At 41.4% G+C, this 14,014-nt stretch overlaps 1 protein-coding gene across 1 annotated transcript in view; it reads right to left on the bottom strand.

Annotated features, from left to right (window-relative positions):
* MBOAT1 (membrane bound glycerophospholipid O-acyltransferase 1) overlaps nucleotides 1–14,014 on the bottom strand; it is a 97,892-nt gene that overhangs the window by 37,483 nt on the left and 46,395 nt on the right. Inside the window, exons 3-4 of the mRNA XM_019734286.2 lie at nucleotides 12,906–12,983; nucleotides 7,752–7,847 (exon numbers count right to left, since the gene is read on the bottom strand). Coding sequence (XP_019589845.1) covers nucleotides 7,752–7,847; nucleotides 12,906–12,983 — 174 coding nt within the window. The remainder of the gene's footprint in view (nucleotides 1–7,751; nucleotides 7,848–12,905; nucleotides 12,984–14,014) is intronic.

The following is a 14,014-nucleotide window of genomic DNA, read 5'->3' as shown; positions in this document are numbered from 1 at the left end:
TAATATACTGATAACTTGTGAAAAAGATCTGAAATCCAGAAACCAGAATGAGAACCTGTTCACTAAAAGGAATGAAGTTAGAATTCTCCTAAATTCTTACTTTTTCATGGAAGAATGCCCTATGCTCTTGCTCAAAGTCCTCTTGAACATGTTTTCATTTCAATTTATTTAAACTTATGTGTGGATCACACACCAAACTGAGATTGCACAAGTTACGGAGATTGGGGAGTCAAATCTGTCGAGTTACTAAAGATAAAGGCAAATCCATGTTGCACTGCAATTGAAACATAATCTAAGACATGTTTTTTGGTTTGTGGTTGGAACTCATGCTTTCGTTTTGCAAAAATCCAAACCTAGCGCACCCAAGCACAGGAAGGACACAAAGAGCCTCCTCGATGGTGCCGAAGAACTTCGTCAGGACAACGAGGCCTTAGAAGTTGAGCTGCACTCAGCGTTGCCACCCCTGAGAAGTGTGCCCTGTCCTTGGATGTGGACATGCCGGTCCGTCGTGGTCCCTGTACTTGAATCCATGGGAACCAGCTAACTAACCTGAAATCAAGGTTTGAGTCTAGCAGGGTTGAGGCAGGGCTACTTCTTTTTGTCCTATGATGTTTTTTCCATGATTAAAAAGAAAAACTTTTATCTTCCTGAACCTAAGATCATTAGTTAAATTTGAATAATAAAATATAGGAGGAAATAAAGGAGAGGAAACAGACAGTTAGAGGTGTGTTTAGAGTAACAAGAAAGGCAGCAATGCCATCCCCACCCTCCCGCCCCCACCACACATATACACAGTCAATGCCTTCTGATACAGACTTTGGGCAATTTACCGGAAGTGGTACCCATTCATCCATTTCCATCTCCCATATCAACTCTCAACAAAAAATAACCTGTTTTAAAACATTAAACGAAACTCGGTTTTGAGCAATATTCCAACAAAACCTACGTGTTTTACTTTCATCTTTGAACCTGAAGTCCTGGTAAAGCCAGGATGGAACAATGAGATAATGCCGTCCTCAAAAGAGCCACCCAGTCACACAGCTAGCTGGCCAGCATCAAGCCAGATCTGACATTCAAAGGATCTTATTGTTCTCAGTAGGTCACTTTCAATCCAAAAAGTTATCCTTAATATTTGTATTATTTCTTTGTTTATGCTACAAATGCACATGTAATGCTTACATACTAGGAAAACAAGCAGTCAGACAAGTAAGACGTTTGGTAGGGTGGGAGAATACAAGCAAGTACAATGAACTTCCAGTCAGCTGCAACCTGGGCCAGGATCGCCATCTTGCACAACAACCAGAGGTGCTAAGCTACAATGTGAACCGTGCAACCCGTAGCCTGGACCCAGCAGCTGAGGGACAGAGGAGGCTCGGCAGTACCTCCTCCTCTCCCTGCTGCTTCTGCCCCACCTGTGCCCCCTGCTTCTTGGATTACAGAAGAGGTGGGTGATGATATTGCAGCCTTAGTGGAATTCTCCGACACTCCCATCAACTGTGCCAACCTTGGGGAAGAAAATAAGGGACTCCAGGAGTCCCAGCAAAGGAGGTACCCAGCTCCATCAGGCTTCCTGAAGGCTTCGGGAACTCCTCTGGACTCAGTTCAGACTCCATGGTTTCTGTGCAGAACCATCCAGTGGTCAACCAGGGCAGAAAGGGCTCTTACTCTTTCTATTCATCTTTTCAAAGATTTCATCTCTCTATTTTGGCACTCAACAAAACCATCCATTCTTCATTTTAACAGGAACCCACCAAATACTTCGTATAACTTATACTCAAGGAACCCACCAAACACTTTGTATAACTTATACTCAAGTCTTCGGAACTAAATTAGAAATGACTGCACCAATTATTGAAAAGCTGGCAGCAGCCTGATGAGAAACATGAAATAAGAAAATCTTGAAATCTCTTTGCAAATATCTTCTTTTTTCCATCTTATAGAACTCGATCATTTGCATATACTGGAGTGGTTAGATGGAGTGATGAGGATGTCTTAACAGGAAAACATTTCTCATGGAACAATAGGGCAAATGATCTCTCCACCACTAGCAAGGAGTACAGGCAAGTGATTTCTATTTTGGGTAACAAGAAACACAATAAGGTAACAGAAAACACAAACAACTGTTGTTCTGCTCCTGTAGGCTACAGTTCACCATAAGATGCATGCATAATATATTTAAATAACATTTAGGATTTCTCATAATCATATAAAAGAATAAAACAATTATTAAAATCACCAATAAAGCACTACTCCCACAGAACTACTGTCTTAGTATTTTATTTCCTTCCCCTCTTTCTTCTATGCATGTCCATATCCATAAAAATGACATCTTAATACATGTATTTGTTTTGTGGTTTTTATTTTCCATTATCTTGTAAGCATTTTCCAGTATCATAAAACATTATTTGAAGACTTCTTTTTCAATGGATGCATTTTAATACCATCATCTAATCTTTTATCTCTTTGGAGCCACTTAGGATGCTTCCAATTTTTCACTATTATTGACAAGAGTTAAACATGCTTATGACTAAATTTGATTTCCTTCAGGTCATCCAAATCCTAGGAATGTATCCTATCATAGAATATAAACTGTTTAAAAAGTCTTGCTTGAAATTTATGGCTGAATTGCCTTCCAGAAGGGTTGTACCAATTTATACTCCCACTAGCAATGTATAAGAGTTCTCATTTCATAATGTTTTCAAAAACACATGGGCAACTCAAATTGCCAACGTGACAGGAGAGCAAGTATCTGCCTGAATCTGGCCAACCCTGCAAAAAGGAAGTGGGAGTTCTTGCTGCTTCCCTCAGAAGAAAACTCAATTTGCACCCTTCTATGAGCAAAAAAGAAGAAATCAATCAGTTCACTATCACAAACTGCAAAGGACTCAAATACCAGCTTTATTACAAGCAATTTTTGAGCTTCCCCCACAAGAACAGTAGATGTTCTCGTACCTTTAATAGCCCACATTCACAGAGAAAACATGGAGGACATTCGCCACTGCATGTATTGATATAATTGTATTAGCAGCACTAATAAAAACGTGTCTTGTGTGTTATCCTCACCGTTAACACCCGTCTAGCCCATGAGCACGTGATTACTTTCAGAATGGTAAATAAAATTTCAAGCACCAGAATAATCTAAAGTACAAGTTTATTTGTTTTCCAAATTTAAAAACATATATATATATATATATATATATATATATATATATATATATATATAATTTGACACAAACATTAATCTAATCCAATCACATTCAATTCCTGTGTGTGTCCTTATTCTAAAGGTGTAATAAAGTACGTTAAACACTTAGGTTTGTATGCATGCTCAAAAGAGAACAGCTACCACCTCAGACTGCTTTAAATACAGGTTCAACTTTGAAACACTACTGTATTCCTCAACAGAATCCTAAATAAGATTGTTAAATTGAAATAAATAGCAGTGTTAAATTCCATTCTGAAGGAAAACCGGTGGTCACTTGCACACCTGTAGTGAGAACAGACTGGCAAAGAATCGCTCTAATTGACAAATTTGTGGTTTGAAACGTCTTGTCAATTTCAAGTTGGTAGGTACCTTTCCATTTCTGTTAACTGATATTATCCATGAAGATGGATTTATTTCAGTGAGGCACTGTGCATTTATGGTGGTAGGGGGAAAATGCTGCTTAATAATTCCCTGTAACTAAAAACAAAAAAAGACATACCTCCAAGAACTGTACAGTACGGCCACTCAGCAATTAGAGAACTAAATCACATGTGATTTACGGGTAGCAGACATATTTTTTTCTTCCCCTTTCCCTAACAACAGTGTCCTTTCTAGTTCAAACATTCCACAGTTTTGTGGGTAACGTCAGAGATTTCTTAATACAAGGAGATCCAAAAATGCCAGAGAACAAACATCACTTGAGGAAATTTATTGTGACTATGCTGCTCAAAGTCAAGTTCACAGGAACTGATTTCCATCCTCCCCTGCTGTCAAACCCCAAATCCACAACGCTCACAAACACATTATTGTTTTCCACAAATGCCCTTTATTTTTCCTTCTGGTAACTTTCCACAATTCCAATTACACTAAAAATGATGTAACAATTATGCAAGAGTTTATGGTTTTATTAATAAAACCAATGGAGAAGGAGGTGTGACAAGAACAGAGACAGATGTGGACAGTAGAGACACTCTTACCCTGCACGATCAGGAGCAGGGGACAGTTGTTAGCTCATCCAAAGGTCATAAAACAATCTGTCTTACTTTCCTAGAGCTGCCATAACAGATTACCACAAATTAAAACTAGAAATGTATTGTCTCATAGTTCTGGAGGCTGGAAGTCTGAAATCAAGGTGTTGGCAGAACTGGTTCTTTCTGGAGTCTCTGAGGGAGAATCTCTTCCAGGCTTCTTCCTACCGTGTTTCCCTGAAAATAAGACCTAGCCGGACAATCAGCTCTAATGAACCTTGTGGAGCAAAAATTAATCTAAGACACGGTCTTATTTTACTATAAGACCAGGTCTTATCTAACATAATATAAGACTGGGTCTTACATTAATTTTTGCTCCAAAAGACGCATTAGAGCTGATTGTCCGGCTATGTCTTATTTTTGGGGAAACACGGTAGCTTCTGTGGTTGACAGCAGCCCCTGGAGTTCCTTGGCTTATAGCTGCCTCACTCCTATCTGCCTCCATCTTCACATGGCCTTCTTCCCTCTATGTGCCTGTGTGTCTGTGCCTCTCATGGTCTTCTTATAAAGACCCCAGTCATAATGAATTTAGTCCCCACCTTAATCTAGTGTGTCCTAATCTTAACTAGTTACATCTGCAAAGATGCTATTTTCAAATAGGGACATATTCTGAGGCTCCAGGTGGACATGAATTTGGAGGAACACTAATCAACCCAGTACACAATGATATGTTTACATTTGAACTTCCTATATAAACCTAAAATAGATAACTGGACCTTCATGCTGCAGTCTTTGCTCACACCTGTCTCCTATAACTAACTGTGTCTTGAATACACAGGGTTGTCAATCAGTGTCTGCTGAATGATGAACCAATGAACCTCTTGATACAAGACTAACGCCTTTCCTTCGAGTGCAGATCTGCTGAATGATGGCATCTCTCGTACCTAAACCCCCATCCACTATCTCCAGAGTCATTCCCTCTAACATGGGCTGAGAAGGTAAAATGAAGTAAAGATGCTTGCAAAGATGCTGAGCACAGAACCCTTAATTTTTATAACCCTCCCCCACAGCCTTTCAGCATTCTCACCTCCATTTAATTCAATACCTATTATTATTAAAATGCTAACTTGCTCTGGTGGTTTTCCAACTTAGACCTAGAGAAACCATTTTCTCTCCTTTCACATATAACCAGCATATATAGAAATACAAAGTGGAATAAACAAGTTTGGGAATAAACACAGATGACACTAGATAAGCATACAAATCATTTAATGACAGCAAAAGCGCCCATGCCTGCCAACTACAAACACTCCCTGCACTGGGGTCTCAGGGAGTATGATTTACAGTCATTGAAAGCCAAGTGCAAGGTCCAAAATGCAGTGACAAACTTAAGATGGACGGCAGGGGCAGGGTGGGGGGAGTGGCAATCAGGGAAAGCTTTGTAAAGCAGGGATCTCTGAGCTGGGTTTTGGAAAATAGAGTGAAGGATTTTCACACAGACAGGGATGATAAATATCCCTCTAATCAGTGGAATGAGCAAGGCCGAGGCACTGAGACATGGACTAAGCTAGGGTGTGTGCAGACCATCAACGTTTCGGCAGTGCTGCCATCTGCAGTGCACAGTGGGAGTGCAACATGGCAGGAGATGGGGCAGCTCCAACTCACGATGGAGCTGCCTGGTATTTAGGACCTCACTCTGGTTGGTGCAGAGAGCACAGACTGGAGAAGGGGCAGGGCGGAAGGAAGGATGGCCCGTGAAGAAGGTGGCAGACACGTGGTAGTCCAGGGCAGTGGCAGTGGGAATGCAGAGCAGAAGATGAAGCACAGTGACAGCCAGGCTGCAGCCCTGATAGAATCTGGTGACACAGGAATGTGGGTGGTAAGGGAAAGGGAGGTGGCTTTTTGGGACCTCCACAGGTACCTGTCTCACATTCCTGTGCTCTTGTAGAGCTGTTCCCTCTGCCTGAATACCTTTCCTCCCCACTAAATGTCCCTCATAGCTGGCACTGTGTCTCACATCTTAGGGATTCAAAAATTGTTGCAGAAATGAATCAATGAATGAATGAACAAATGAATAAATGAATATATGCTTTGTGCCCTAAAAAGAAAAGATGATATAGGTAAAAATCTACTTTGGGCTAAAGTCAACATTTTTTTGTTCAATATCCCAAACAAACATGGCTGGAGGGGATGTTTAATTGAGGCTCCTGGAAACAGTGAAAAAAGGACTGACAAATACTATTTAACTCATTCATTTATTGAGCACCTATTAAATGCCAGGAACTCTTCTAAGTATTGGGTGGGGTGGGGGGGGGCATGGTTCTGGGGCGAAACCAAAAACAAAAATGAAGATTTTTGATTAAATACTTGGGAGAGTTATGATCACCATTTAAAAAATTAATTTTAATGCTATAACTTCCCAGCTATGTTGTTATCTTTGCTGCTCCCATATTTTCCATATTTTTTTAGCAACCCACATCATTAAGAAATAAAAAGTTTGTGAAGTTGTTTCAGAAACATTGAAAAACTGCTCCTCAATCTGGAGGAAAGGAATGCAGAAAGGAGACAACTCAAAGAGGTAAAATCCAGAGCCTGAGGGTAAGAAGAACTGATGTATAAAAAGCCAGTCTGAGGCCAAACCAAGATCATGGAAATTGCAATGCAACAATAGTCTTTGCGTCCCAAAGCAACATTGTTTTGCCTTCCTAAGCCTCTTCATGGTGGGACAGTTTAGTTGCACAACTTGCAAAGTTCACAGAAATGAGCTGTGAGTTGTAAACCCTTTATATCACGGCCACTTCTGCAATAACTCATCGAATGAAAGGCAGTTCAACCTGATTGGAGAACTTGGGTTCTTCCTGACCTCGGCTGCCTACAGAGAACAGAACCGAACTCCTAACAAAGTACTGTGGATGACATACAATGTCTTATGAGGACTAACTCTGTTTTAGTGTCCAATGAAAAGTTGTAACTGAACAAATGTCAACAGGACATAAAATTTTCACTGATCCATCCATAGTCTTCCCCAAGGGACCAATCAGGAGAAAGATGGTCCCCCCAGATTAAAGCCTGGTGACAGACAACAGTTTTACAACTACTAGAATGGAAGAATTTCTGTATTATCAACTAGTAAGAGATAAACACCAACCCTGTGTAAGGGCCTGACAACAAGGGGTTAGCAAACTTTTCCTGTAAAGAGCAAGATAGTAAATACTTTAGGCTTTGCAAGGGTCATATGGCTTCTGTCACAACCACTTTACCATTGCTATGCAAAAGCAGCCAGAGACAACACATACATGAGTAAGTGCCTGGTTGTGTTCCAATGTAACTACAAAAACAGGTGGTGGGACAGATATGGCCCACAAGCCATAGCTTGTGACCCCTGTCTTGTAACACAGCAGAGCTCACAGTCCCACACAGGGCAAGGCCTCTTAACCTTAACCTTATTAGCACAGTCTTACCAACTGATTTAAGAATGATTCTGATGGGCACGCTTGATTTTTACAGACCCCAAGAGACTGAGTCAAAACCAGCAGTTAGCCGCCCCCCCCCACAGACAGACAAATTAAAATACTCACCCAGAAAAATCTGTAGTGAGAATTCCATAGTGGAAGATGTATATTCTGCTGATGTGACATATTGTAAGGTAGCCCATGGCTACAAAAAAGGAGTACCTGAAACCAGAAACACGGGATCACATTACTATGCATGACAATAATACACTCATCGGTTTTGTCTACTTCCTCTCCTTCACCCCCCACATGTCCTGTGTGGTCTACCTACACCCCAGTCTACCCGCTCCTCACCTTCCTACCCACTGCACTGAGCCCTCCATCTTTTCTCACCTAGACCACTGCAGTCGTTCTTAGTCTTGGCAGCAGAATGAAATCATAACAAACTACAGATGTCTGGGCCCCACCCCAGATATTCAGGTTGAATTGGTACAGGGTGCACCTGACAGGTGTAATTCCAATGTATGGCCAGAATTGGGAATCACTGACCTGCAAGGTCTTGCCCTCAGATTCCCCTCTTCACAAACGATCCCATTTACATGAGGATCTTTGTAAATACAAGTCATCACCATGCGCCCACCACTCCCTTGCTGAAACACTTTGTTCTCTTGGCTTCCAATCTCCGTGTTTCCTTCCCACCTCGCTCATTAACTCTTCCAAGGCTCTAGCTCAGCATGTCTTCCTCCACCTACTCCCGAGGTGTTAGTATTCCCAGTGCTCTGCCCAGAAGCCTCCCTGTCTATGCCTGAGGCTCCGATTACCTCCTATTGCATTATCACTCCCTGGCTTCCTTCAGAGACCACGCTGACCACCCTATAGGATAAACCAGCAACGCACACACACACACATATACACACGCACGCGTCATGCAGAACATTGTAATTATAAAGATATGATAATCTGATTAACTACTGTCTCCCTTGATAGACTGAAAGTTCCATGAAGGTAAGGATGGTCACTTGTAATTCATTCACCATAGCCACCTACTGGGTGTTGAATGAACAAAACTAAACAAATGTCACTTGTCTTAAAAGTCTCCAATGGATCGCACTCTCTAGTCATATCAAACCTCCTGAACACAGCATGCAAGGAGCTTCCCACACTAAGCTCTATCTCGCCTCTCTGGACTCATCTCCAGCCACACTCTACGTCCACCTTATTTAGGTTCCAACGACAATGGGCTGCTCACTTTACATAATTACATCCTGCATTTTCAGGTCAGATACCGTTCTGCAAGCTCCTTCCTCTGCCTACAACTCCTTTCTCCATCCCAGAGTTCACCTGGGAACTGCCTAGTTATCATGTAATGCTCAGCTTCAACCTCACCTGGTGTGGTCTTGCCCTGTCCATCCCGCACCCACTCCCATCACAATTCATTGCTCCAGGGCCTGTATTTCTCTAGTGCTACATACTAGCATATATAATTGCAATATTTAAATTATATGTATTGATGGAGAAACTAACCTAAAATGATGGCCCAAGCAAAGAGAGAGATCCCCAGCCTAAGCCGCAGCCCACTTCTGCATAACTCCCTCCAAGCCACACCGCGAGCCAATCACCAGACAACACCTACTCCTTCTCGGACTCAAGGAAGTCCCCAACCCATAAAAACTTGCTCAAAACCTTGCTAGGGGCTCAGTCTTTGGGGAAAGATTGCGCTGAGCCTGCCGGCGTAATAAAACACCTTCCTAAGTCTCTCAGCGCCACTTGGGTTCTTACCGGTCCTGGTATCCGTAACAGTATCTGTTTCCCCAACTCATTGCGCACCTCTAGAGTTGAGCATATCGACTCCTAAAACATAGGAGGGGTTCACTTATTGCTAGTTGAAATGAATTGAAATGAACACATGAAACATTTGAAATGGTTCAGAAGCCCCATCAAAAATATACATTCAGCAGGCATAATTTTTAAACATGTCATAAAACAGCGAAGATGTATATTCTGATATTAAATTATCTTAAAATTCACAAATTCACCTTAAAATAACTCACAAAGACGACATCAACCTAAGGAATAGTAAATAGTAGGGATAATAACAATTCATTTGGTAGCAAGGAGAGCCAGACAATGAGAATGAAGGAGTTCTGCAAACTCTAAAGCACTATGTAGTTCTCTTTACCACTATTTGGAAAGATATTACTACACAATAAAGATTTTTCCCTACAACCTTAACCCTTTCCAAACCAGTAAGATGATGAACAAAGCAAATGAGGAAGAAAAAAACAACTCCCTTAAGAGCTGAAGCAGAAGTTGAATGGAGCTCGGGGAGTTTGCCTCCAGCGCCTGTTCCCTTTCTCCAAGTAGTTCATAAGGGTCAAAGCAGAAGCACAAAGCAGATTCAAAAGACAGATTCTTCCAGGCCCTTTCAAATGCAGCCATGCCTGCTGCTTCCTCTTTCTCCTTAACAGGAGCTAGACCCATACCCCACCCCACCCCCAACACTCAGAGAGAAAATCAAGTTCAATTATTATAATAAGACCCACCTATCAAGAAAGGTGTCAAGTCCTGTGTGCCAACACAAGAGGGCAATGCATTCATGCCCTGACAAATTTGAAAAGTCTAAGGAATCCAGAAGTGATAGAGAAAGCAACATGGAGACAGATCAACATGGGTTCAAATCTCAGCACTGTTGAAATGAATCTGTGATGTGAGAAGTCGGAATGGTGGTTATTTTAGGAAGGAGGGCTGTGGTAGATACTGAGACATATGTGATGGTAACAGTCCCCTTAATTGACCTGGGTGGTGGTTACATGGGTGTACTCACTCTGTGAAAATTCATCCAACTGTATACGTATTTACGTCTCTGAGCTTTCATTCCCCCATCTCAGGGGGAAAAAAAATCTGTCCTAAAATTGAGTTGTCCTAGGAAGCATACATTTGCAATAGTGATAAGAAATATTAAATATATTAAATGATATATTAAATAAGAGGTTACATATTTAAAATAATGAAACATATTCAAAAGAGCTTGGCATGGCACTTGGCACAAAGCAAACACTCCAAAATTGGTGACTGCATCACCAAGTTCTCACACAAGGCCTTCTGTCCTAGGAGATAGAAACTATATGCTGTTCTAGTTGGCTCGTATATGGTAAATCAGTTCCTGTAGCTTCTGCCCAACATAGCGGCTTGGGAAAGAAACAGAGGTGGTGGCCCAAGGACTCTCCAGACAAATCCTGAATAACAATGGTCAGTCCAGAAATGGGTTAGTTCCACATGGCAGCAAATACTAACCTTCCCCTCCTCTTCCCATATGACAGAACCCTTATAACTGACTCAGTGAAGGGAAGAGAACAACTCACAAAGACTCACGAAATCCTGGTTTTAAAGAGAACTTCAGTTTAAACTACCGCAAACCCCACGTTTGATAAGTGGGAAATCTGATGTAGAGAGAAGCAGAGTGATTTGTCTGAATTCACACAGCTAGAAAGAGGCAGATTTCCTGACTCCAGTCAAGTGTTCTTTCCTGTTCTTTCCTGGAATAGGAAACAACTCCATCCATCGGGAACTGAACCACTCCCCACTTTTACACTACTGGCAACCACACAAGCAAAGAAAGAGGGAAAAAACTGGTTCTGGCATCCTTTCTTTTTGGTCTTATGACACAGCTCTCTGCTACCACAATATTATTGCCTGTCTGTAAACTATCTGGCTCTGCCAAGGCTGGAGTATTCCATTCCTGGCCAGACACTAACATAGTGATTCTGGCCCTGGCACGGAACAAGTGTGCATGTAAGTCCTTCAACCTCTGAAAAATGGACCACACCCCATCAGCATTACCCAAGTGTGGGCAGAGCTAACAAACTATGATTTGTAAGGAAATGTGCTATGGAGATGCAGCATTTTTATGAATCATTCCGCTGCTTCCAAAATCAAATTTAGGAAAAGCCAGCCATTTTCACCCCCCACAGAAAAAAAAAAGCAATTTATCATCATATAAAGCATTTCCAAATACCATTCTTTCCAAATTAGAAATATGGATTTCCTACTTCCCTTCTGAATAAACGACAGGCTCCCCTTCAAGGAGGGCACTTACAAGAGAGGTGACTAGAATCCAAATTCTCAGAGCTCAGTTGGATACTAAGTTGAATAACTATCAAATTTCAAACCATGCAAAATTTTTTTCTGTTGAAAACCAGAAATTCTATTTTCTGTAATTACAAGATTACACACTGAAAAGTTAAATTTCAATGCTTTTAAGAAGGAAAACTATTGTGCTAATGGTCGTATTAATCAAAGAGCTCTCTGAAGCCAAAATAAGTCATCTGCTTTTTTTAGAGACACCATCACAAAAGAAGTCATAAAAGGGGAAGTGTCTTTTCAAAGATATTCAGTCATCCATCCATAAATATTTATTTAGCCTTTACTTGTGCCAGGTATTGTTCTAGGCTCTGAGAATCTAACAGTGAACAAGGGTGAAAGGTCTTTGTTCTCACAGAGCTTACATTCCATACTGAACTGCAGGACTCATACTGAGGTTTCACAAAGACCTTGGGAAATGGAGACAATGCAGAATAGATACCCCAGGTTTCTTAATTGATGATCTAAGTACATGGCCTTCAAAGTACAATGAATATTACTTCTGTACTTTGAAATCAAAATAGTACAGTAAAAACATTTCTTCCTTAAGTTGCAGTGTACATATTTAAAGTATACAAAGTTCTGACATACACATACACCCAGCCAAATTCAAGATAACGGACATATATATCTATCATGTCCCCCCTCCCAGATTCTTCATGCCTCTTGGGGATCCCTCAAATCACCCCACCCCTGGAAACCTATGATCTGACCTCCTGTCGCTATAGATTAGCTGGCCTTTTCAAGAAGAGAATTTGTGTAGCTCCCTTCACTCGGCATATTTATTTGAGATTCATCTATGTCATTGTGTGTATCAATCACTCGTCCCTTTTTATTGTTGAATAGTATTCCATGGTGATGAACATTTGGGTTGTTTCCAGTTTGGGGCTATCACAAATAGAGCTGCTTAATTCTGATACACTCTCTTTCACCTGCTGCCCAATTTGCATCACATCTTTTACATAAAGCTTTCTCTGAAGAGACTCTCAGCATTTAGGGCTCCCCACCCCTCCTTCTGATATCCCAGAGAACCTAGGGTATGCCATGTGTGGCAAATGGGGAAGGTACCCCTTACACTGTAAATGCATATCAAAGATCATGAATAACCTCACCTTGCACTGTCCATTCCCAGGGTCTTACCTGGGAATATTGGATATGCTTGCAGTGACCATGATTCCATAGCACATTAACACCAGCACAAACAGGTGTGCAGAGTACCTTTAAGACATGGGGAGGAGGCAGAAAAACACTGAATATATTTCATATTAACATACCAATTGGCTACCCATACTGCTACTTCACCTCTACCCTGCCAAAAAGCAAGCAATCACTTAACTCATATTTATGTAAGAAAAAATAAATCAAGTGTTCTTGTTCTATGGAATTAAGAACTTTATCATAAAAGGATACTAGGAAGTTATAACACAATCTACCAACTTGTAGCACTAGTAATGTCAGGAATCCATAAATGGGATGCTTATACTTTTTTCACATATACAATTGAGAGCCTGGAAGAGTTCTTTCTTTTGTTAGGACTTTTTGTTTGTTTGTTTTTTTAAGATTTTTTTTTTTTTTTATTGGGGAAGGGGAACAGGACTTTATTGGGGAACAGTGTGTACTTCCAGGACTTTTTTCCAAGTCAAGTTGTTGTCCTTTCAGTCTTAGTTGTGGAAGGCGCAGCTCAGTTCCAGGTCCAGTTGCTGTTGCTAGTTGCAGGGGGCGCAGCCCATCATCCCTTGCAGGAATCGAACTGGCAACCTTGTGGTTGAGAGGACGCACTCCAATCAACTGAGCCATCTGGGAGCTCAGTAGCAGCTCAGCTCAAGGTGCCTTGTTCAATCTTAGTTGCAGGGGGCACTGCCCACCAACCCTTCTGGGACTCGAGGAATTGAACTGGCAACCTGTGGTTGAGAGCCCACTGGCCCATGTGGGAATCAAACCGGCAGCCTTCGGAGTTAGGAGCATGGAGCTCTAACCGCCTGAGCCACCGGGCCGGCCCTTTTGTTTGTTTTTGTTGTTGTTGTTGTTGTTAATTTTAAAGTACAGGACCAAAACTGAGCTGCTCAGATATCAAGACTTTTACCTGTCTTGGTGGCTGATTCAAAATACTCATCAAGCTTTCTCAAATTTTTGTTAAAACTGGACAGCAGTATTCTAGTGCCCTGAACAAATTCACAAATTTCCATAAGTTGTACTTCTAGAAATGTTGATTCTTAAAGCTTCTTCCCCAAGAATTGCCACTCCCAGGG

The sequence above is a fragment of the Rhinolophus sinicus genome, linkage group LG06 (assembly GCF_036562045.2).
Source record: "Rhinolophus sinicus isolate RSC01 linkage group LG06, ASM3656204v1, whole genome shotgun sequence".
Lineage (NCBI taxonomy): Eukaryota > Metazoa > Chordata > Mammalia > Chiroptera > Rhinolophidae > Rhinolophus > Rhinolophus sinicus.
This window is presented reverse-complemented; position numbering and strand designations above follow the sequence as displayed.